Consider the following 25,486-nt stretch of genomic DNA (forward strand, 5'->3'; position numbering starts at 1 on the left):
ACACCTCCACCCTTCTAAGAGACCTACACTGGCTGCCTATCGACAAGAGAATCACCTTCAAGCTCCTGACCCACGCCGACAAGGCCCTACACAATGCTGGACCAGCCTACCTTAACCACACTCTCCTTATACACTCCCGCCAGACAACTCTGCTCTGCCGACTAGGCCCTCGTCAACGTCCCCCGGATCCGGAAAACCACAGCCAGAGGAAGATCCTTCTCCTACATTGCCGCCAAGACCTGGAAAACCTGCCCCATCCACCTCAGGCAATCCCCCACCCTGTCACAGTTCAGGAAGGACCTCAAGACCTGGCTCTTCGAGCAGTCCCTTCCTCCCCCAGCACCCTCAGACCTTCACAGGTGAGTAGCCACGCTTTACAAATCCCTGATTGATTGATAAAAAGGTACCGCTATGACGGGTCCCACTGGTGAAAAAGTCACAAACGAATAACAACATATATTTCACTATAAGTGTAATAAAATGGAGTACAATCAGCTGGAATATGCCCTTCCATAGCAGCGGAGGTAAGGGAAAAATGCTTTTAAATGTATGTTTTGTGCGTGCTTGCGGAGAGAGAATGTTTATTTGACAGAGTGCATGCAAGTGTGTGTGTGTATGTATGTGTGTGAGTGGACGTGTAGTGTCAAAGGGCAGGTGATGTCACTTCCGCTACTCCTGGCATTTCAGTGAATTGACTTCCATGTCAGGCAGGGGCTACTGTCACCACATTCGTTCTGTACTAAGAATTAACTTGGTCAGTTAAAAAGAGAATTGTAAGTGTGAACAAAAAGTAGCTAGTAATCTGGCATAGTTAGTGCTAAAATTCGCAACACTAGAAGAAATGACAGCGAACTAGCCGAGTTCTGTATTACAAAAAAGTAGTGTAAAACTGTTCAGATGCAACTGTTTTTTTGTAATGAAACGCACGAATAATGTAGTAGCAAAGGTGCTGATTTTAAGGTCGTTTGTGTGGTTTCAATTTGGTTTAATGGACTGTTTTCTTAATCCTCATTCCTCTATCCCTCCAAACGGCCCCCTCCCCACTCTCAGTGGGGAACAACCGACGAAGAGACCGCTTTGATATCAGGTCTGGTCTCCTGCTATGCTCAGAAAGGCCACACCAATTAGCAGAACCAGGATAACTGAGAGATTCATATTCCTTTAATGCTGCAGCCTCATCCAAATTTAAAACAATCATTAGCGTCAACGTCATCCGTGACCTACAAATATATTATTATGTAAAAAAAGAGAAAGTAAACAAGTTCGGAATGAGGATTTGGATCGGAGGCTGCTGCAGCATGGCACGTTGGTGGTTTATGGTCTGCGGCCTGTCTTGCAGGGGTGTGGTCCTGTAGCCTTCGCACTCCGATATGCGCGTCGTAGTTTGTAGTTTTCACACCGTCATCCAACAAGGCTGACTTCTAATCCCGTGCTTCTTGTCTAAAAGTCCACCTCAGACCGGCGTTCCCTCCAGTAGTGGCTGTAATGGATTTTTGCCAAGTTCCGTACTGGCATCCTTGCCCTCAGCCTTCAGCCACACCATCTTCTGCTGATGCTGTCGCACCGCGTCAGCAACGCGGGCATCAATCATGGCCTCCGTCAGCACACCATCTTCAGATGCATAAGCAGCAGCCTGTGTATGGGGCAGAGAAAGGGATAAGTTGTCGACTAAAAACAGGAGGCATAGTTTACAACCACAAGTCACTCACGACTGTAACCCCATTGCACCATTCTTATACATTGAGGGTTGTAACAAAACTGCGTAGAGCACCCTGTTGCAGTTAAAATCGCATCAAACATTTTACACTATGAGCAGCATCAAGCCCTCGCGGTCAGTTATCAACATCAATGAGCTAAAATGTGACTTTTTTTTTTTTTAATATGCATACCGCAAAAGTCGGGTCTATATAAAATGAAGCCCTGCTTACACAGTCCTACTTCAGCCAAAAGCTGTATTTAATCATGTCACAAATGGTTCTTAACCTGTGGTTCGCAGAATCCCAACGCGACTGTTTGGATAATTAAATATTAGCAGGTTAATAACGTACATATGCAAAAAATGAAGGAATTTGACAAAGGAACCTATACATGTAGTTTTTTTGTTAATCATAAGAGCATTGAAAGTACAGCAAGCAGGATCTAATATGGACACATGGTGTCCTCAATTGAAGCTGTGCTGGTATGCACCCACAAAAGGGAGCACATATTAGGAGCAAAAAAAGAGAAAGTGATATGCTGGAGTTCAGCATACTGCTTTATATTTTAGAGACAATTCTACATTTTTAGAAGTGCAAACCCATTAAAATTTCGATCTTTACGTTTTCTGTTCGTGAAATACGTTAAATACGTTTGTCTCTGACAAATTTGGTGTGTTTGGTCAAACGCCCTCTCCTGCGGCATTGCCTGGGTTTAGACACATTCTTGGTAACTTGGTGGCCTTTATTAAGGCCAACGGCCATAGGGTAGCGGATCGCCATAATAATACTAATTTGTGTATTTGCTCGATATACATACTTGTTTCTGTTTTTTTGTGTATTATTTAGAGGTTTAAATCGTAGAAATTGCTTAGGCAGTGGTCAGTCTTGGAATTTGAGGGCTTTCATATAGTCTTGTTAGGATTTAAGATCCCTCTTAATATGGGAATTGTGAAAGAACATGTCTGCCTCCGAAGCAGGGCTCGGAAAAAATGTATGCAGACCCTGTTTTTATGTTCATGCACAAACTGCCTTTTTCGACTGTTCATTAGACCTGTGAGATCTCTTGGTAATATGACAATGAGGCAGAAAACTTGGCAAAAACGATGAAGTTGCAAGGATTACCTCATCTATTCATCCTGCAAAATTAACTGGGAAGTGGGTTTCCATGACACGTGGCTTCCGGTTCAGATGCTTTGTGAAACAACACTGACAGAAAAATATTTTAATATAAATCTAGATGGGATCTCCAAATGGGAGGTAAAAAATGAGCAAACAGAAGACTTGCTTAATCAACGGAGTAAGTGTTCTCTGCAAAAGCGCAGTTTATAATTCCGAACGAGAGGGAGTGTTAAGTATATCTGGTCAATTAGTCAGCTTCTTCAAAGAGCGCTGCTTCACACTAGCACATACAAGCTTTCCTGGTGCACATGGCATGGACGTGTGAGTAGAAGTAGACTGTTTTCTGTGCTTGGTGTTGTGTTCTTCATGCTTCTACCAAGAACGTCTGAGGTCTCGGTCTGGCCACTAGCCTAGTCTTGTTGATGGATCTTTCCATATTACAGCTCAAGCTCCACGTCTGAAGTGAGAAAGGAAAGTATTTTCCCAGTACTTCGGGTGCATGCATTCACAATAAATACTCCTTCCTCTCTTATCTTTAACCCCAGACGTCATAATGGGAAAAGGAAATCTATAAATATCGAAATCAAGATAATAAAACCAAGAGGATAAGCTACCCAAACAGGACATGAAAGAACCCGAGATCTCAATTTTTACAAGCTTGAGCATTCTTCATAAGCCTTAGCACAATTTCTAAGGTGAACATGGAAAACAGCTTTTGACTGGTGGCAACTGTATCACAGGATAAGAGATGCCTTCAAGAGACTGCAAGGAGGTGTTCACTTGAGTCAAAAACAAGAACTAATAGACAACATTTACCATCTGTTTCCATCCAGTCAATAAGGCTGTTTAGTGGGTTATTGCGTCCGAGGCAGAAATCTGAATCACAACAGAGCCTTTTGTCTATTTGTGACTGATTAAAGCAGAGGCACAGAGACTGGTAGTGCTAACATCTATGCAGGAAGCAACCTCCGGGATAGCATAGCACTAAACAAACACAACAAGGTAAAATAACTTTAGTCAAACGCCTAAGAAGAAACAGTTCTGCCAAATGTTTTAGCAGGTCTTCACAGCGATTCCCCTCTTCGTTTTTACAGTCTCTTATATTTGACTTCTGAAAACAGCCAGGGTACCAGCACTGATTCTTGCCAAGATGCCTAGACTACGTGTAGTTTGGAAGCGAGTACCAAAGGAGTAGAACTAGTCTATTCCCAAAGGATGTAATCTTTGTACTGATCATCGGAAGTTAGCCTCAATGTGGCAGTCTATCAAAGCACTTCAAAACGGAGGAGACAAAGTCCAAGTAGATTTCCTTCTAGATGGAGTTATGCCTCTAAGAACAACAGCTCACATGTAAGAAACAAACACCCTTTGCACACAACACTTTTTCCTTGAACTGTTCCATAAAATACATTATTTTACAGACTGAAGCTGGCTGTCACAAAATATAATTTTGCACCGTTTAGGTTACCCTACTTTATTCCTGTGAAGGAATCAGCAAAATCCTTTCTTGCCTGACTCATCTGAGACTTTCCAACTGGAGTTTTTTTAATCTTTTAAACTGTGGCCCTATACAAACCTGAAAGAGTTCAGGGTTGTAACTTTCTGTATCCAATATCTCAAAACATTCTGAGGACTCAATATGACCAAAGACTTTGTTTTCCGCTGGGATCAGGTTGCATGATAATCTTCACCTGGAACCTGACCTGCTTCTGTACTTGTTAACCTGTGCCCAACCTTCATGAAAAGAGACACCGACGGTAACTCAGGATTAACTTGCCTCACCAACCAAGATCAATGAAGCTATCCTTGCCGACAGGAAAGTCATGGAGGCCACTGCTCAGTTGGCCAAACAATGTGCAGTTGAGCCATCCGACTGGTGACCCAATGTGAAGGGCAAATGCTCCTGGCAAAGGTAATTAACAGGCAAGGAGCCTTGCACCCATGCATCTCAGACCTCCTTTAAAGGCTGCGACTTGCACTTCTCTACCAGAAAGAAATTATTTCCTGCCCCATCCCAAGATGTTCTCTCTAGGTGTCCCTGGTTTTGGATTTGATGAACACATACCATCTTACGAGTCTGGTAATGTTTATAGCACAAGCTAAACAGCTTTACACCTTGACCATGTAGCACTGAGGTTTACTACCAGTGACCCTTTCACTCAAACTGTGTACAGCCAAGGATCGACCTAATGGGCTGAGGGGCCACACCCCCTCACCTTTTGGCCACTAGAAAGAGTGTATGTCAGGCTGAGCAAAGGACAGCTTGGCAAGGGGGGGGGGGAGCGCTAGAGAGCCGGTGAACAAGATGGCCGCACTCTAGTGAGGCCCTCGCGGGCCAATTAAGCAATCCTACATAATCCTGCCCTAAGAAGCTGCTGCGACGTGTGAATAGATCGCCAGCCAGGATTAACAACAACACGCACACAAACAACGCAAAAAGAAATGAAGAGCAGTGCTTGCTGACCCGGGCTGAGGTAGTGGTGACGGTGTGGTGGTGCGGCCGGCTGAAGAGAGGCGAGTCAGGCCGGCTGGCTTGCGGCCGTGAGAAGGCCAGGGGACTGCTGCTCGCTGCCGGGGTATCCCCGGTGGCCGCTGGAGCTGTAGCTACTCGGAGGTGGTCCAAGATTGAGACGCCTATGAGGATTGGGCAGCGGAAGCACCTGGGTGCCTGAAGGGACAGCATGGCCGCTGCCGGAGAGAGAAGGGAAGGTGGAACTCCCAGAGCGGGGAGAAGGTGAAAGGCCCAGCGCTGCAGGCGGATCCTGGCGGCTGGGGCTAACCGGTCAGCGCCAAACAATAAGCGCCGGGGCTCGACTATCCTAAATATCGGAGAGGCCTCTGTGACTCACCCGCGAGCGGAGCGGAATCTGTAGCGGGGCCTGGTTGACGGACAGCAGTTGAGGACACTCTGTGTTGGGCCCTGTGTGGCGGCTTTGGGAGAAATGAAAGCCCTCCTGCTCACAATGCAATCTAGCCTCTCTTCTATAGACACCAAGATGGACAACATGAATGCCAGACTAGACCTGCTCACTAACAAGCTGGAGAGGCAAGCCGGATGCATAACGGAGGCTGAGCAGCGAATTTCAAATGTGGAGGACACAGTGCAAGCTAAAAGTGAGCAGCTACTGTAAATGGACAAAATCTTACAGATCATTGCAAACAAAAATGAAGACTTAGAAGCGAGGTCCAGAAGGAACAACAACTTACACATAATGAGTGTACCTGAATCCACAGATACTGGGTGCATGGAGCAGCACGTGGAACGCCTACTCACCACCGTATTTGGTACAGACGAGCGCACACAGGGCACTGATGACAAGGTCGCCACCAGGGGCCCTGCCACAGCCGGTCGTATTGCATCTGCTAAACTATAGGGACAGAGACAACGCTACAACAAGGTTGTGAAATGCACCCTTTGAAATTTGAAGGCAATGAGATATCGATCTACCCGGATTTCACAATTGCAGTGCAGGAAGCTAGAAAAAATTCACCATCATCAAGCAGAAACTAAAGCAGGCCAAGAGCCCATATGCAATGCTATATCCAGCCATTCTCAAAATTACGCATAAGGGAAAGGACGTGATTTTTACCACGCCACAAAGGGCCAGTAAATACTTGAAGCATGATCGTGAGAGCCTCAACCCTGTCACATCAGACTTAACCTTGAGGGGCACTGGAGACACATACCGCACCGAAGAAATGGGGGAGGTTTGAGTAAGAGGTGCACGGAAAAGAACTGCACTTATGGGTTCCCCATCAGCTAATAACTGTAGTTTGTGGAGGAAATGGATGTAACACAACATACTGAAGATCATAGTTCACTAGCATGAGATGGCTTCCAATGGGCTACACACAGGTCGACCGGGCACCCTCTCTTGTTAAAGAGGTTCATGTGCGGCCCTCTGAAGGTCCCCCCCCCCCCCCCCAAATGGGAAATACCCAAACACTCTTACTGCATCAATGGTTAAGTTGGTAGTTCTGTATTGGGATTTTAAGGGGAGGGTCATACCTGACTGAGTTGGGCTGTCATTGTGGGAGGAGGGAGGGAAGGATAGTTTCATTGTTACCCACTACTACACAACACATATTCCAACTACCCACATCAGGTGTACGGAGCACACTATGCGCACAGACCTCACCAGAAGCTCCCCACTCCAGTTAACGCCAATAGATGACGGAAGGTAGAACGGAAACCCGGCCTCAGTGGTCACCCCATGTGCTAAACTGCCTTACATGGAATTTGCAGGGACTGGGAGACCCACGTAAGAAAAGACACATAATAGCATATTTAGAGAGAAATAATACACATCTAACACTGCTGCAGGAGACTCATTTTGTGCCTGGCGCACAGGTCACATTTGCGACACGATGGGCCTCAGATAGACAATATGCTACCTAATCCTCTTATTCCGGGGCACAGCAATCCTAATACGTAAGGGCACCGTCTGCGGGGGGCTAGAAATGACCCAGAGGGGAGATACACTATTGTCTGGGGCAGACTAGCACAGCGATCCATCACAATAGTAAACTGCTACGTGCCAAACATTGATGACCCCTCACTCTACGATAATGTCTGGAACCAAGTGGTAGATTATAGGATCGCAATATTCATTATGGGGAGGAGACTTTAACCTAGCCATGAACCCCTGCATGGATAGAGGGCCTGGGGCAGTATTTAACTGCAGCAGATTTCTTGCGCAATGACATAGCTGCCTGTGACATGGTGGATTGTTGGCGCTGGCTGCACCCGCATGATAAGAGGGCACATTTTACTCCAACGTACACTCCAGCTGGTCTAGGCTGGATTACTGGTTAATGTTCCAGTCTATGGCACCTTGGATACAAGAAGTCGTACATTTGGCTAGCACTTACTCAGACCACTCTCCGGTCAATCTCAAGCTAGCACTACCAGCTGTTGCGTCCCCACGCATCACCTGGAGGCTATCCCCAAACATGCTATTGGAAGGGCAGTTACGTGAGGAACTTAGGACGGCGATAGTGGAGATTTTCCTTCGGAATAAGGGCACGGTGCCCAAGGTGAGCACGATATGGGAGACCTTCAATGTTACTCTGAGAGGCAGCTGCCTAGAGAGGGGCCTGCGAATCCTCTGTGATATCCGGTCCACCCTCACGCGCCTGGAAACAGAAATAAAGTATCTGGAAGATGCGCTAGCGGCAGTGCATAACGCTGACTGAGCTCGGTGGCTGCAGGAGGCACTGACGGACTATCAGGAGACAGCAGAGCAGGAGATACTATTCAGGGGAAAATATGCACAAGTGCGGTCCTATGGAGATGGAGAGAGAGACCAGGCATGCCATTCCCACGACACACCCAGACAACAGTATATTGGAGATCCTTGATCCATTAGGCCATGCACTTAGGGACACCCCAGACATACTCCAGATATTTGTGGTATACTTTGAACAATTGTACTCTTCCACGAGGACAACCCTCCAGACACAGATAACTATCTAGAGAATGTAGCACTAGCTTGGCTGAGTGACTCACAGAGAGACTTTCTTGCGGGAGACAGAGCAAGACGAGATACGAGAAGCAATTATGCAATTACAATCAGGCAAGGCTCTGGGACCGGATGGCATACCAGCCTATTTCTACAAAACATATGCGCCCATACTAGTACCATGGCTGCAAAAGGTTTACAATGAGGCTAAATGGGAAGGGTTTCTTCCCCACTCCATGAGAGAGGGCCTGATTATCACATTGCTAAAATCGACTAAAGCAGCTTCCAAATGTGATCATACTGGGCATTGTCACTGATCAATAGCGACAATAAGATACTGGCAAACGTACTGGCTAATCAGCTAAGTTTATTAATTACATTTCTGGTTAGGCTATATCAATCGGGGTTCGTGCCAGGCAGGTCCACTTCGCATAATCTGCGTACATTCTTCACGCTGCAGCAGAGCATAGACACTGAGCTCCATGCAGCAGCGGTATTCCAGGATGCCACAAAGGCCTTTGACTCCCTGGAATGGGATTAATGATCATACTGAGACGCATGAGGTTCCCACCTGCATATAGAGACTGGATCGAACTATTATATACAAACCCGGTGGCAACCTTGCAGATAAACGAAGCCCGCTCAGCACCGAGCGGCACCCTTCCGGATAGCGACGGGGGACCAGGCAGAGATGCCCGCTGTTGCTACTGCTGTTTACAATCGCGGTGGAGCCTTTGGCTGCCAAGCTTCATCAGCATCATAATCACCTGGCTGTCCGGATGCCTAGCAGACATATACTGGTCTCACCGTATTCAGAAGATGTAACACTATATCTTAGACATCCAGAGGAGAGCTTAAACCCCATACTGCGGGAATTTGTAAGATTTGGTCACATTTTCCCTTTAACTGTAAACACGCCCAGGTTCCGGTCTCGAGTTTTGCCTCCAATAGAGAGACACAAACGTTCGCTACTTAGGCACAGAACTAACCAGAGATAAGGAAGAATTAATGTGGTTAAACTATGGGGCAGCGCTGGACAGTATAGAAACAAGCGTCATGCACTGGACTTCCCTGCCATTTTGATGGTAGGCCACATATCGCAAATGAAAATGGTCATCCTTCCCAAATTACTCTATTTTTAAATATACCGTTTCCGCCTACCAAGCATTTCTTCAAACTGTTAAGAACCCAAATGATCAGGTTGGCATGGGCGGGTAAGCAGCCGCGTTTGAGATGGGAGGTCCTCATCCAGCCATTTTCCAGAGGAGGCTTTGAAGCCCAATCTGGGGCTCTAATACATCTGTGCACAGGTGCACTTTACTGGTACAAGCCACCACCCTACATGGCGCATTAAGCGGTAGAGCAGGGGTACATGGCACCGACCCCCCAGTCTGCATACTTGGGACCAGGCATGATGATCACAGCCCCAAGCCCCCCCAAAGACTCTACAGTGGCCAGTATGCAAAGAGCCTGGCAAAAGATAGCTAGCCAGGTTGATAAGGAAGTATTATATCCGCCGGATATGACGCTGCTGGGACAGGTGTGGTCTCAGTTGCGTACGAAACAGCAGGTACAAAACTACTAAAGAGGTTAAACATTCTCACATGGGGAGACCTATAAGATGATGCCCGGTTCCGTGAAAGAGAAACACTCCCAGACGATAGGTTGCAATCTCCTTTGTATAAGTTCCTGTATATCTGCCTCAAGCAGAGCATTAGGGACATTACACCGGCCTTCCCCGTAGAACCTCCCACGGTAAACACATTTCACGCACTGCTGCAGGCATATTCACCGCAACACCTGGTCTCTGCCCTCTACCGGCATGCGCAGCAGGAGAAACCAATGATAAGAGGAGGGGCACGGGAGGGATGGGACGAAGAACTACAGATAAAGCTCTCGGACAACCAATGGGAATACTGCTGTCAGCAGACCGGCAGGATTTCTGCCAGTAGCAGGTTAAAAATGATACATTATAAATTCCTACACAGATTATACTACACGCCCGTCAAGCTAAATAAATATGGTCTATGGCCCGACGCAAATTGCGCGAGATGTCGGATGGAGGACGCGGGGTTCCTACACCTGGCCTGGCTGTGCCCCTCCCCCCCTCCCCCGATAATGCTGTACCAGGGGGGGGGAAGGTCGAGCAGGCACTGACCCTCATGATTACCACACCATTGGTTCTCACACCACAGATAGCCCTGCTGGGATACACAGATGAATTAGAGGGTACACTCCGTAGATACAAAATTCTAGGTCTCTTACTGGCAAAACGGAGAGTAGCATGTAGATGGGGGAGAGGTAGGGTGCCTAAATTTAAGGAATGGCTAACATTCCTGATATACTGTAAGAATCAGCTGGAGGTTTATGCAGAGTTGCAGCCCCCCCACCTCACACCCTACGGATATATGGGACCCATTACACACGTACTTACTCCAAATACCGGATGAGCCAATATCCGCATCACTTATAACTGGGAGTTAGCAAAACAGTGTAATTATGCTGGAACATATGTAATGGGAGAAAAGGGCAGAGGGGCGATGCGCATTGTCAATGGAGTTACTGATAAATACATGTGGGTGCAGCTTTATTCAAATCAGAAACAAGATGTCGTTTGTGGGATGTTAAGTTGTAAGAAAGTTGCTTTGAATTTCCGGTTATTGCTATCACTGTATTCATAGCAAAATCAATTAATAAATATTAAAAGAAAAGGACAGCCTGACAGACCCTCTATTTTCTGGTAAGGCAGCCAGGAGCTAAGTATGTCCTAAATGGTCAGGATCCAGAGTGCTTGAGCTTAACTTTGCTGGGCTGAAGAAATCACAGCTCCGGTGGGCGTGATATCTTCAGCCTACCAAAGTACCTCAAGACCCTCCCACTTGTAACTAGGGGGGGGGGTCACTGATTGCCTCAGACCTGGGCGCTTCACTTCTAAGCCCTGAAGTGCCCAGGGCCGTGTCCAACAGTGACACATTGTCAAAGAGTGGGGTGGGGTCAGCAGTTTCACTGACCCCACAGCATTCTGTGATGAGTGAGGGACTGCTACCTTCCTTCACTGGCTAACCTTAGATCCATAAATGAGGGAAGGCAACTGTCCCAGCCTCCCTGCTCCTCCCCGGAATCTCAGAGGCAGAGCTCTGCCCATGCAGGTTAGTATTATTTTATTTTCAATGTTTGGTGTGTGGGTGTGCGTCTGTAAGAATATTTACGGGTGAATGTTGTGAATGGATGTGTGTGGGGATGCGTGTGACTGAGTGTTAATGTATGCGTTTGTGTGGCCACTGCAACCCATCCCTGCTAAAAGCACAGATCACCACTAACTGTGGATACACACAAAGGAAATACTTAAAACTCCCAACACCTGCGGTCCCCTGCCTACACTGTAGCCCTTGATCTAAACCATGAAGCAGCCAAGGTACCAGCAATGCCACAAAAGAAAAAACACCCAAATATAGAAGAACAGAAATATGAGAAAAGTTGAATTACTTGTGGCTACTGAATGTGGGGTGTCAGACACTTTGGAGAAACTTAGAATTTCAACTGCGACTCTGGGGTCTAGGGTGGTACCTCACTCCAACTGTGAGATACCAGACAACCACAGATCAAAGTGATACCAGACAATTCTGAACCTGATCTCCGGGAACCGCGATACAAGACTATGTTGTGACCTCCGTGGGCCATAGCCACAGGCAAGGGAACCTCAGGACCTTGGAGAGCACCAGACCACATGTCAGCAAAAAAAATAAACCCAAATAAGTAACTTATGTTTGCATTAGTTGGGTTGTTTGTCCAACTGTGAGATAATGACAAAAAATTATCCAGGGTATGCAGGAGCAAGGTAAAGACCTTAACCCATTTTGCATATTTTCTACTCTCTCACACGCTCAAACTCACACTATAAAGAGGTTCAGCATCAAAGGCAACTGGATCGGTCACTGGTGCTGAAAGTCAAAAGTATAACATATTGGTCTATTAGGGGATCGAAACAGCATTATTAATGAAAGCGAAACCACTGAAGGCTTTACAACGAATGTTTTAACAACTAAATATTTTACCACGGGTATGCCTTTATCACGAATTTCATTGTAAAGACACATTTGTGGTAAAAAAAAAAAAATTACATGTATTTTACAGGTATTACGTGTTATATATGGAAAATGTCACTTACCCAGTGTACATCTGTTCGTGGCATTAGTCGCTGCAGATTCACATGCTGTGCACAGTCCGCCATCTGGTGTTGAGCTCGGAGTGTTACAAGTTGTTTTTCTTCGAAGAAGTCTTTTCGAGTCACGAGACCGAGGGACTCCTCCCATTTCGACTCCATTGCACATGGGCGTCGACTCCATCTTAGATTGTTTTCCCCGCAGAAGGTGAGGTAGGAGTTGTGTATGCTAGTAATAGTGCGCATGCAATGGAGTGAATACGTATGTACATAATGAAGTTTAAAGTAATATATTTACAAATGTACAAATGTTCAAGATCTACTTCTAAACGGCTACAGGCTGCCGGGGAGGCGGGTGGGCGCATGTGAATCTGCAGCGACTAATGCCACGAACAGATGTACACTGGGTAAGTGACATTTTCCGTTCGATGGCATGTGTAGCTGCAGATACACATGCTGTGCATAGACTAGTAAGCAGTTATCTCCCCAAAAGCGGTGGTTCAGCCTGTAGGAGTTGAAGTAGTTTGAAAAAATGTTCTTAGTACAGCTTGACCTACTGTGGCCTGTTGTGCAGTTAACACATCCACACAGTAGTGCTTGGTAAATGTATGAGGCGTAGACCATGTTGCTGCCTTACATATTTCGTTCATTGGAATATTTCCTAGAAAGGCCATGGTAGCACCCTTCTTTTTGGTTGAGTGTGCCTTTGGTGTAATAGGCAGCTCTCTCTTTGCTTTAATATAGCAGGTTTGAATGCACTTAACTATCCATCTAGCAATGCCTTGTTTAGAAATTGGATTTCCTGTATGAGGTTTTTGAAAAGCAATAAATAGTTGTTTTGTTTTTCGAATAAGTTTTGTTCTGTCAATGTAGTACATTAGCGCTCTTTTGATGTCTAATGTATGTAGTGCTCTTTCAGCTACAGAATCTGGCTGTGGGGAGAACACTGGTAATTCTACTGTTTGATTCAAGTGGAACGGTGAGATTACCTTTGGTAAAAATTTTGGATTTGTTCGTAGGACTATTTTATTTTTGTGTATTTGAATAAATGGTTCTTGTATGGTAAAAGCTTGAATTTCACTCACTCTTCTTAGAGATGTGATGGCAATTAAAAACGCAACTTTCCACGTTAAGTATTGCATTTCACAAGAATGCATGGGTTCAAATGGTGGACCCATGAGTCGTGTTAAGACTATGTTGAGGTTCCATGAAGGAACAGGTGGTGTTCTTGGTGGTATAATTCTCTTTAGGCCTTCCATAAACGCTTTTATGACTGGTATTCTAAATAATGAAGTTGAATGAGTAATTTGCAGGTAAGCTGATATTGCGGTAAGATGTATCTTTATGGAAGAGAAAGCTAGATTTGATTGTTGTAAATGTAGTAAATATCCTACTATATCTTTTGGAGATGCGTGTAATGGCTGGATTTGATTATTATGGCAGTAATAAACAAATCTTTTCCACTTATTTGCATAGCAATGTCTAGTGGTAGGTTTCCTAGCTTGTCTAATGACCTCGATACATTCTTGTGTGAGGTCTAAGTGTCCGAATTCTAGGATTTCAGGAGCCAAATTGCTAGATTCAGAGATGCTGGATTTGGATGTCTGATCTGTTGTTTGTGTTGTGTTACCAGATCTGGTCTGTTGGGTAGTTTGACATGAGGTACTACTGAAAGGTCTAGTAGTGTTGTGTACCAAGGTTGCCTCGCCCATGTTGGTGCTATTAGTATGAGTTTGTTTTGACTCAACCTGTTTACTAGATATGGAAGGAGCGGGAGAGGGGGAAAAGCGTACGCAAATATCCCTGACCAGTTCATCCATAGAGCATTGCCTTGGGATTGATCCTGTGGGTACCTGGATGCGAAGTTTTGGCATTTTGAGTTTTCCTTTGTTGCAAATAGATCTATTTGAGGTGTTCCCCAAATTTGAAAGTAAGTGTTTAGTATTTGGGGGTGAATCTCCCATTCGTGGATTTGTTGGTGATCCCGAGAGAGATTGTCTGCTAACTGGTTCTGAATCCCTGGAATAAATTGTGCTATTAGGCGAATGTGGTTGTGAATCGCCCAATGCCATATTTTTTGTGTAAGGAGACACAACTGTGTCGAGTGCGTCCCTCCCTGTTTGTTTAAGTAATACATTGTTGTCATGTTGTCTGTTTTGACCAGAATGTATTTGTGGGTTATTATGGGCTGAAATGCTTTCAGCGCTAGAAATACCGCTAACAGTTCTAAGTGATTTATGTGAAACTGTCTTTGATGTATGTCCCATTGTCCTTGGATGCTGTGTTGATTGAGGTGTGCTCCCCACCCTGTCATGGAAGCATCTGTCGTTATGACGTATTGTGGCACTGGATCTTGGAAAGGCCGTCCTTGGTTTAAATTTATACTTTTCCACCATAGAAGCGAGATGTATGTTTGGCGGTCTATCAACACCAGATCTAGAAGCTGACCCTGTGCTTGTGACCATTGTGATGCTAGGCACTGTTGTAATGGCCGCATGTGCAACCTTGCGTTTGGGACAATGGCTATGCATGAAGACATCATGCCTAGCAGTTTCATTACCATTTTGACTTGTATCCTTTGTTTTGGATACATGGCCGGTATTACATTGTGAAATGTATGAACCCTTTGTGGACTTGGAGTGGCAATCCCTTTTGCTGTGTTGATTGTCGCTCCTAAGTATTGCTGTGTTTGACACGGCATAAGGTGTGACTTTGCGTAGTTGATCGAGAAACCTAGTTTGTGGAGGATTTGTATGACATATTTTGTGTGCTGTGAACACTGTCTTAGCGTGTTGGTTTTGATTAACCAGTCGTCTAAGTACGGGAACACATGTATTTGCTGCCTTCTGATATGTGCAGCTACTACTGCCAGGCATTTTGTAAAAACTCTTGGCGCAGTTGTTATTCCGAATGGCAACACTTTGAATTGGTAATGTATTCCTTGGAATACGAACCTTAGGTATTTTCTGTGTGAAGGATGTATTGGTATATGGAAATACACATCCTTTAGGTCTAGTGTTGTCATGTAGTCTTGTTGTTTGAGCAGTGGGATTACGTCTTGTAATGTAACCATGTGAAAGTGGTCTGATTTGATGTAGGTATTTAGTGTTCTGAGATCTAGTATTGGTCTCAGACTGCCGTCCTTTTTGGGTATTAGAAAGTACAGTGAGTAAACTCCTGTGTTTATCTGCAGTTTTGGTACTAATTCTATTGCTTCTTTTTGTAGCAATGCTTGAACTTCTAGTCCTAGAAGGTCTATATGTTGTTTTGACATACTGTGTGTTTTCGGTGGGATGTTTGGAGGGAATTTGAGAAATTCTATGCAATAACCATGCTCGATAATTGCTAAGACCCAAGTGTCTGTTGTTATTTCCTCCCAATGTTTGTAAAATTGGCTTAGTCTCCCCCCCACAGGTGTTATGTGATGGGGTTGTGTGACTTGTAAGTCACTGTTTATTTTGAGGAGTTTTGGGACTTTGGAACTTTCCCCTATTCTTCTGGAATTGGCCCCCTCTATATTGCCCCCGAAAACCTCCCCGCTGATATTGGCTCTGGTAAGTGGGCCTTGTTTGTGATGTTGTGGTTTCTGTTGGTTGACCTCGAAACCCTCCCCTAAAAGGTGTTTTGCGAAGAGTGCCTCTGCTCTGCGGGGAGTAGAGTGCGCCCATGGCTTTGGCTGTGTCAGTGTCTTTCTTGAGTTTCTCAATAGCAGTGTCGACTTCCGGCCCAAACAACTGCTGTTCATTAAAAGGCATATTTAGCACAGCTTGTTGAATTTCCGGCTTGAACCCCGAAGTACGCAGCCATGCGTGCCTTCTTATTGTTATTGCAGTGTTTACTGTCCTTGCAGCCGTATCTGCTGCATCCATTGAAGACCGTATCGGATTATTTGAGATACTTTGTCCTTCTTCCACCACCTGTTGCGCCCTATTCTGGAACTCTTTGGGTAAGTGTTCTATGAAATGCTGCATCTCATCCCAATGAGCTCTATCATATCTTGCCAAAAGTGCTTGTGAATTGGCAATGCGCCATTGGTTTGCTGCTTGTGCTGCCACCCTTTTGCCCGCAGCATCAAATTTACGACTCTCCTTGTCTGGAGGTGGTGCGTCCCCGGAGGTATGAGAGTTCGCTCTCTTACGAGCTGCCCCGACAACTACTGAGTCCGGTGTCAATTGCGTTGTAATATAAACGGGATCTGTTGGCGGTGGCTTGTATTTTTTCTCCACCCTTGGAGTTATGGCTCTGCCTTTAACAGGATCTTGAAAGATTTGTTTTGAATGTTTTAGCATTCCTGGGAGCATAGGTAGGCTTTGGTACTGGCTATGGGTGGATGATAGGGTGTTAAACAAAAAGTCATCCTCAACTGGTTCGGAATGCAACGTGACGTTGTGAAAAGCAGCTGCCCTTGTGACCACCTGTGTGTAGGATGTACTGTCCTCAGGTGGCGACGGCCTTGCAGGGTACGAGTCTGGGCTGTTGTCTGATACTGGGGTGTCGTAAAGGTCCCATGCATCGGGATCATCCTGACTCATTGTAGTATGAGCTGGGGAGTGCATCAGTGGTGGAGTTGTTACTGGTGATGCATGTATTGATGGTGTGGAGACGGTGGTGGAGTTGTTTTCCTTGCCACTTTTGCCTGTGGCTGCTTGTCTTTTTGTTGAAAGGCAAGTTTTATTTTTATTTTAATTGGGGGAAGAGTGGTTATGTTCCCTGTGTCCTCATGAATGTGGAGCCTTCTTTGTGTATAGTCTGGCTCTACAGCTTCAATTTCCTCTCCGAATCTATGCTTTTGCATTTGGGAGGTTAATCCTTGTTCCTCTGTGTAGGAACCTGTTTTCGGCTCCGAGGCTGGATGTTTCGGAACCGAAACTTTTTCGGATGTCTTTTTAGGCTCCGAAGAAACCTTTTTTATTTTCGGCGTGGCGTCTCGGTGCCGAACTTCTTCGGTGCCGCTGTGCCGAATTTTTTCGGAGCCGCTGTCTCGGGTCCGAGGTTGCTGTGTGGCGGTATCTCGACCTGAGTCGGATGACTTCGCCACAAGCGTGCCCTTTTTCGGTGCTGATGATCGGTCACCTATTTTCCGGGTTAAGCCATGGCCTGTTGGCAGTGGCGTCCCCTGGGCTCTTGCTGACTTCTCGTGAGTCTTATGTTTCGACGTCTTACTCACGGTTTTTGGCGTTTCTTCGGCCTCGAGCTCTTCCGAGTCAGACTCGTGGATGGAGAAAGCTTCTTCTTCCTCTTCGAAACGCTCTTGTCCTGTCGGCGTCGACACCATTTGCAGTCTTCTGGCTCTTCGGTCTCTTAATGTCTTTCTCGACCGAAACGCTCGACAGGCTTCACAAGTATCTTCCTTGTCCTCGGGAGACAAGCACAAGTTACAGACCAGATGCTGATCCGTATACGGATACTTGTTATGGCATTTTGGGCAGAAGCGGAATGGGGTCCGTTCCATCAGCCTTGAAGTCACGTCTGGCCGGGCCGACCAGGCCCCGACGGGGGATCGAAAAAACCCCGAAGGGCCACCGGAGATCTTCAGAATTCGGTGTCGATTTGTTCTAACTAACCCGATACCGAACGCAAACAATACCGACGTTTTTTTCCGAGATTCTAACTAACTTTCCGACCCGAAACACGGAGCGAAAAGGAACACGTCCGAACCCGATGGCGGAAAAAAAACAATCTAAGATGGAGTCGACGCCCATGCGCAATGGAGTCGAAATGGGAGGAGTCCCTCGGTCTCGTGACTCGAAAAGACTTCTTCGAAGAAAAACAACTTGTAACACTCCGAGCCCAACACCAGATGGCGGACTGTGCACAGCATGTGTATCTGCAGCTACACATGCCATCGAACATATATATATATATATATATATATATATATATATAATATTTGGTTTTTTAACAGGTGTAGGGTTGATATGGGTTTTTGGATGGCAAGGTTATTTTTAGTGTTAGGGTGGGTATAGGTTTTGGAATGGCAAAGGTATTTAGGATGGGTATGGCTTTTTGATTGGCAGGGGTAATTTTAGGGTTTAGAGTGATATGAGTTTCTTGGTGGGAAGCTAATTTTTAGGGTGAGTATGGGTTTTAGGGGGGCAAGGGTATTTTTAGGGTTTGTGGGTAAATAGGGGTATGGATATATATTTAAAATGTAAGTATTTTAAAACCAAGTATAAACCCATTATACACATTTAAAAAAGTTTATATTTACCTGTAATTACTTACATTTTCGTGGTAAAGGCATTTATTGTGAAGGCATACCCATAACAAAAATAATTGTAAACACTAGCATTGTAAAGACTCCGTTGCTCAAAATTCGTTGCAAAAGGCATTCGTTATAAATGCCTCTGTTATTCTGTCAGACATCCATTAGGGAACATTGCTGCCTATGTTTCGTATTTTTTTAAATTGCATTTATAAAGCACTTAAAATACTGGGTGGCGACGAGTTCAGGGATAAGCAACCAGAAGAATGATCGTGCTCTCAGAGAGTTTGCCATGGTTCAGGCAAACTGCTTGTACATGCCATGTGTATTGCTGTCATAGTATGGAACCAACGCCTCATGCATGTGGAGTCAAAACACAGCTCCAACTGCTGTGAAGCAGTTGAAGACAATGAAAGCGTTATAATGAATCTACATGTGGTTGGCTGAGAACCTGCTGGTTAGGCCATACATAAAGGTACAGCGCTACCACACAAGTTAAAATTGTACATTCCACAGAGTAAAAGGCGGTTACATACAGATACAGAAAAGAAGCACTAAAAACCGCTGTAGGCAAATACTAACAAAATATATAGAAGCGCTGGCTGACAAAACAAGAAGGAAGCATACTGTCATTAAACTTATCAGAGTCTTGATGAGTAGAGCTTTATGACCTCAGCCCAGGCGAGGAGGCCCAATAAGAAGGATGGGGCTGTGCTTACTGAGCTGTCCAATACCTGAAGTGGCACTCCACCAAAGCTGCCAAGTGGCTGCTCAGAATAACTTCAGAGATCTCCAAAAGTGAAGGGGCTCTGATGAAGACCAAGAAGGACACAGTCCCAAAGAGAGTCCAGGATGATCTTGAGGTTGATCCATCGCAGGGCCTCTTAGAAAGGTGCAAATGGCGCAGGCCCTAAAAGACAGCAGATAGCATCTAAAAGAGCTCCACCCTCAATGTCAGCCATTCCCATAACTAGTTACCATGCTGTGGCGTCCTGAAACTACCACTGCCTTTCGATACTGCCAAAAAAGCAAAATAATGGCAATAAATGGACTGCTTGGATACAGACATTTGATGATTTCATTGATGCACTTGAAGAGACTGATAACAGAAATATTATAAAGTATGGCAAAATCCTTGCTGGTGATGGTGTGAAAGAAGTCATAAGGAAAATGCAGAAAACTGAGAGAAGTCACATACCGTCAAATTAAAGAATCTCAAATTCAATCTAGTACCAAACATTGATCACGAAAGATACATTTTCCATCAAGAATGCCAAAAAGTTCAAGGACCCATCGATGAATTTGTGGAGAGACTCGATACACTTATCAAACACTAAGTTCAATTAATTTAATGATGAAGAATTTATGCGTCTTCGAGTTATTGATGTATGCTTTTCAGATTCATTCAGATGATAAATGCTGAAAATAAAACTTAGTCTGATGTGAGTGTTAATGGCTGCCAGAGCTGCAGAGTGTGTTGAAAGACAAGCTGCTGACATGGAGGCCGGAGGTGCTCGTAGTGAATCAGTCGTGAGTGTGAAAAGTAAGCCAAAGCAAAAGACCGAAGGACACAAGGTGATGTCGGTTTACACATAAAAAGAAGTTGTGCTTTAGATGTGGATTTTCATTTCCACACAAAGGTAAATGTTCTGTCACTGGACAGATATGTAAAGGCTGTGGGAAAGAGAGCTAGTTTGTGATAGTTAGTAAAGCAGAGGAAAAAGTAAGCGTGTCACCAAATGAAGACAAAACGGCCACCAGAACGTTCCATGCCCACAAGGCCAAGTGGCGACAGCAGCTGAGGCAAATAGACAGTGAACTAAGTCGATCATCATTTAACTCATTGTCAAACAGTTCCTCCGCCTCAAGCTAAAGTGAGGAAAATAGTTGTGACATGTCAATGTTCACCCCCGTTGATATATACGCACGTTGAACTGGTAGCATGTAAAGAAAAATGTCAGCCAAAGAAAAGTCGACATGCCAAAGCACAAAAATAATACAAACACTGTCCAAAGTTTACATTGAAAATGAATAGTTGTCAATACCTTTCATAATTGACAGTGGTGCATCGATAAACATTATGCCTGAATAAAAATATAATAAACAGTCTTTGTTTCCACGGTTGACGCCATCAAAAACAAAAGTGTATACATGGGCTGCATCGAAGACTTAAGCACAGGTGCTCATTAATGTATTGCAAGGTATGGCTCCAAGTGCCCGTTTACCAAGTTTCAGCACAGCTGCTGACATGGGACCGATTTCAGTGAATTACAGCATAAATGCACTCACAAAATAGTAGTTCAGTTTCCTTCATTATTTAATGGTTTAGGAAAGTTTAGGACTATGAAATTAAAGCTGCATATTAATGAGGATGTACGTCCTGTTGCTCAGATACGTAGACAAAATTACTTTTCATTTACAAGAAGCTATTGAAAAACTTGGTTGGTTAATCAAGCATGACATTATTAAGCTTTCTAATGGTCCAACACCATAGGTTTCTCTCATAGTGGTAGAGCCCAAAAAAGACAAGCGAAGGAGTTATTTGCATATGCGTTGACATGCGTCAGGCAAACAAGGAAATTGGCTGACATCCAGGTCCACACACTGCTGACATAATGTAATTGAGTGGCGCAAAGGTTTTTTTCTCGCCTTGATTTAAATAAAGATTATGATCAATTTAAGGTTGAAGAACATTGCAGGTACATTACAGCCTTTTCTAGACATGTTGGCCTGTTTCAACGCAAAAGGCATAGGGCCTGATTTAGATATTGGGAGACTAGTTACTCTAACACAACTTTGACGGATATCTCATCCACCTAAATGTTAATCCCATAGGATATAATGGGATTTCGATATCGGCGGACGGGATATCCGTCACCATTGTGATTAATTAACTCATCCACCAATATCTAAATCAGGCCCTTAGTTTTGGTGTGTCATTGGCTGCAGAGCTTTTCCAAGACATTATTCGACTTATCATTCAGACTGTTGTGAACACGTTCAATTATAAGGGTGACATCAGTTTTTGGAGCTACACAGAAGAAGTACGATAGAGCTCTCACACAAGTATGTCATTTACTTACAGATGCAGGTTTGACTTTGAATGCAAACAAGTGCGAGATCCACAAGACAAAGCTGAAATTCTTTGGCCATATGACACCTGATACTGCAAAAGTACAAGCTCTGTCAAATGCTGATCCCCCACAAGATGGTTCTAAGGTGTGTTTATTTCTTGGCATGGCCAGTTACTGTTCAAGAAACAAAGCACTTTGCTACTGTAAGAGCTCCATTACAAGAGGTGATTAAGAAAAATGTCTTATTTCAATGGTCACAAGTATGTGAGAGAAGTTTTAAGAGGATCAAAAACACCATTGAAAATGCTGCTGAAATGGCATACTTCAATCAGAAGCTTCATACAGAGGTTGTTGTTGACAGTAGCCCAGTTGGGATAGGTGCTATCATTGCAGTTAGAGTAGTAGAGGTTTGTCCCAAACAGCAACTGCTTACTCACAAACTGAGAAAGAAAGTTTAGCCATAGTATGCTTATAAACATTTCCATGTATTTCTGTACAAAAAGCCTTTTACGCTGGTAACTGATCAACAAGCTTTGCTGACTATCTTTGGCAATGCAAAAGCCAAGATGCCTCCTTGCAATGAATGATGGGGACTACGATTGTAGGAGTACAATTATACCACTGAGCATCGTCCAGAGAAGGGTTAAAACATGCCTGACTACTTTTCCAGAGTGCGCATTCAAGGTCAAGGTACTCCATCAAAGACAGGTGAAGCCCACATTGATTTAACTGTAAAATCAAATATGTCAATTGCCAGCTTGTTAACCCAGTTTATCACGGCCATCAGCCATGATAGTGACATGTTGAAGTTAAAAAGCATAATTACACATCAGTAACGGAACCAACACCCTCGACCTTTCACCAATGTGGTGAATATCAAAAACACACAAATGTCAAAGATGAACTGTCCATAACTCAGGAGGGAGTTATACTGTGAGGATCGATAATCTTGATTTCGGAGAGTCTGAGACTGAAAATAACTGAAGTGGATCAGAAAGGACATTGTGCTATTGTTGTCACAAAAAAAGCTCTTCCAAACTGAGTTTGGTTTCTGTATTTAGATGAAAAGGTTGAAAAAGAACTCAAAGTCTGTCATCTATGTAACTTCCTTTACACAAATGTTGCTTGCCATACTCTGAATATGGCAGAACTCCCTAAGCAAGCATGGGAGAGAATAGCCCTCAACTTTTTCAGTCCACTCAATAATAGACACCACGTGATGGTAATTATAGATGAATACTCCAGTTTTTCATTAGTCGATGATCTCCCATCCACAACTCATAAGTCATTGAGCAACTAGATGGCATCTTTGCCACATAGGACGTTCCAGACATTTTGAAGTCTGATAACGGCCTGCCTTTTAACAGTCAAGAAATTAAAGAATTCCTGCAGCATTGGTATATAAAGCTTCAAAAGTGTATACCCTTTTGGACGCAGGCCAACAAACTTGTTGAGAGTTTTATAAGTATGCTAAATAATTTATTACAGTGTGCAACTCTTGAGAAGCTCAGTTTGAAAATTGGATTATATTGTACCCTGCAAACTTATCATTCAAAACCTCATCAGACCACAGGCGAAGGTCCTGTCCGATGGAGCAATGACAACCAAGTTACCTCAATGGACAAACAAGAGAGAAAGAAATGAGAACGTAATCCGAACAAGGGACTCGATCAAGAAGCAGAAAACGAAAGCCTCTGCAGAAAACAGGCCTCATGCAAAGAATATCACTTGAGAGGAGAGTTAGTGATAGCCTGACAGATGCAAAGAAGGAAATCTGATGTTCCATATGATGCTAAACCTTTCCACGTGGTGTCTACCAAGGGAGACATGGTGCCTGCCTGGCGCCCTGAGAAGTCTGTTACCAGAGACTTCTCAATTTAGGCCTTTGATTTATCGGTCTTCAAATTGAGATGGCAAAGGAAAGACTGAACCTGAGAACTCAGTTACTGCTGTTACCTCTTCATCGGTTTAAAAAAAAAAAATCACTAACACCGATGATGACAGGTCCCAGTAACCAGATTAGGTCGAATGATCAAAGCACCAAGGTGGTTGATTGAAGAGTTGTAATTGTACATTATATATATGGAAAATGTCACTTACCCAGTGTACATCTGTATGTGGCATGTAGTGCTGCAGATTCACATGCTATGCATAGCTCTTCTGACATCTAGTGTTGGGCTTGGAGTGTTAAAAGTTGTTTTTCTTCAAAAAAAGTATTTTCAGTGTCACGGGATCGGGTGACTCCTCCTCTCGGTTTCAGTGCGCATGGGCATCGACTCCATTGTTTGATTGTTTTCCCACAAAGGGTGAAGGAAGGAGTGATAGAGTATAAGAATACAAAGAGATGTCCATGCAAATTTAAATGTCTATACATAAGTACAAATGTAAAACCTTAAATGACTACAGGCTTCCGGGGAGGAGGGAGGGTGCATGTGAATCTGCAGCACCACATGCCACAAACAGATGTACACTGGGTAAGTGACATTTTCCGTTCAATGGCATGTGTAGCTGCAGATACACATGCTATGCATAGACTAGAAAGCAGTCAGTCCTCCCAAAAAGCAGTGGCTAGCCTGTAGGAGTTGAAGTTGTTTGAAATAATGTCCTTAAGTCAGCCTGGCCTACCGTGGCTTGTTGCTGTGAGAAAATCTCAACACAGTAGTGTTTTGTAAATACATGGGGAGTTGACCATGTGGCTGCTTTACATATACAACCATTGGTATGTTCCCTAAAAATGCCATTGATGCACCTTTCTTTCTTGTAGAATGTGCTCTAGGAGTGATTAGAAGGTTTCTTTTTGCTTTTATGTAGCATGTTTGTATGCATTTAACAATCCACCTTGCTAATCCTTGTTTTGATATAGGATTGCCTTTATGTGGTTCTTAGAAAGCAACGAAAAGTTGTTTTGTTTTCCTAAAATCTTTAGTTCTATCTATATAGTACATACATAAGAGCTCTTTTGAGATCTAGGGTATGAAGAGCTCTTTCTGCCATAGAGTCTGGCTGTGGAAAGAAGAATGGAAATTCCACTGTTTGGTTGATGTGAAAAGGAGATACTACTTTTGGTAGGAATTTTGGATTTGTTCTAAGTACAACTTTATGTTTGTGTACTTGGAAAAAAAGGTTCCTCAAGAGTGAACGCTTGTATCTCACTAACTCTTCTTAAAGAGGTAATAGCTACAATAAAGGGGACTTCCCTTGTTAGAAATTGTATTGACAAGAGTGCATGGGTTGAAAAGGTGGTCCCATTAGTCTGGTAAGTACTATATTTAGATTCCACGATGGAACAGGTGGTGTTGTAGGTGGAATAATTAGTCTTAATCCTTCCATGAAGGCTTTAATAACCTGAACTCTGAATAGAGAAGTGTGCTGAATAGGCTGTAAGTATGCAGATATTGCAGTAAGGTGTATTTTGATGGATGCGAAAGTCAAATTTGATTTCTGCAAATGAAGTAAATAGCATACAATATGTTGTACAGATGCGGTGAGTGGTTCGATATTTTTAGATCGGCAATAGAAAACAAATCTTTTCCACTTGTTTGCGTAGCATTGTCTAGTAGTAGGTTTACTTGCTTATTTAATTAATCCATACATTCTGGTGGAAGCTTTAGATAACCAACTTCTATGACTTCAGGAGCCAAATCGCTAGATTGAGTGCATTGGGTTTTGGGTCCCTGATTTGACCTTTGTTCTGTGTTAACAAATCTGGTCTGTTTGGGAGTTTGGAATGTGGTACTACAGACAGATCTAGAAGTGTTGTATACCAA

General features: G+C 44.1%; 1 protein-coding gene across 1 annotated transcript in view; it reads right to left on the bottom strand.

The window, feature by feature from the left end:
• Positions 1 to 1,143: 1,143 nt before the first annotated feature.
• The window catches only part of LOC138301028 (ATPase family AAA domain-containing protein 3-A), a 360,997-nt gene continuing 336,654 nt past the window's right edge, over positions 1,144 to 25,486 (bottom strand). Inside the window, exon 16 of the mRNA XM_069241050.1 lies at positions 1,144 to 1,633. Within this exon, the coding sequence (XP_069097151.1) occupies positions 1,454 to 1,633 (180 nt within the window). The 3' untranslated portion in view covers positions 1,144 to 1,453. The remainder of the gene's footprint in view (positions 1,634 to 25,486) is intronic.

This window comes from Pleurodeles waltl, chromosome 6 (genome assembly GCF_031143425.1).
Source record: "Pleurodeles waltl isolate 20211129_DDA chromosome 6, aPleWal1.hap1.20221129, whole genome shotgun sequence".
NCBI classification, from domain to species: domain Eukaryota; kingdom Metazoa; phylum Chordata; class Amphibia; order Caudata; family Salamandridae; genus Pleurodeles; species Pleurodeles waltl.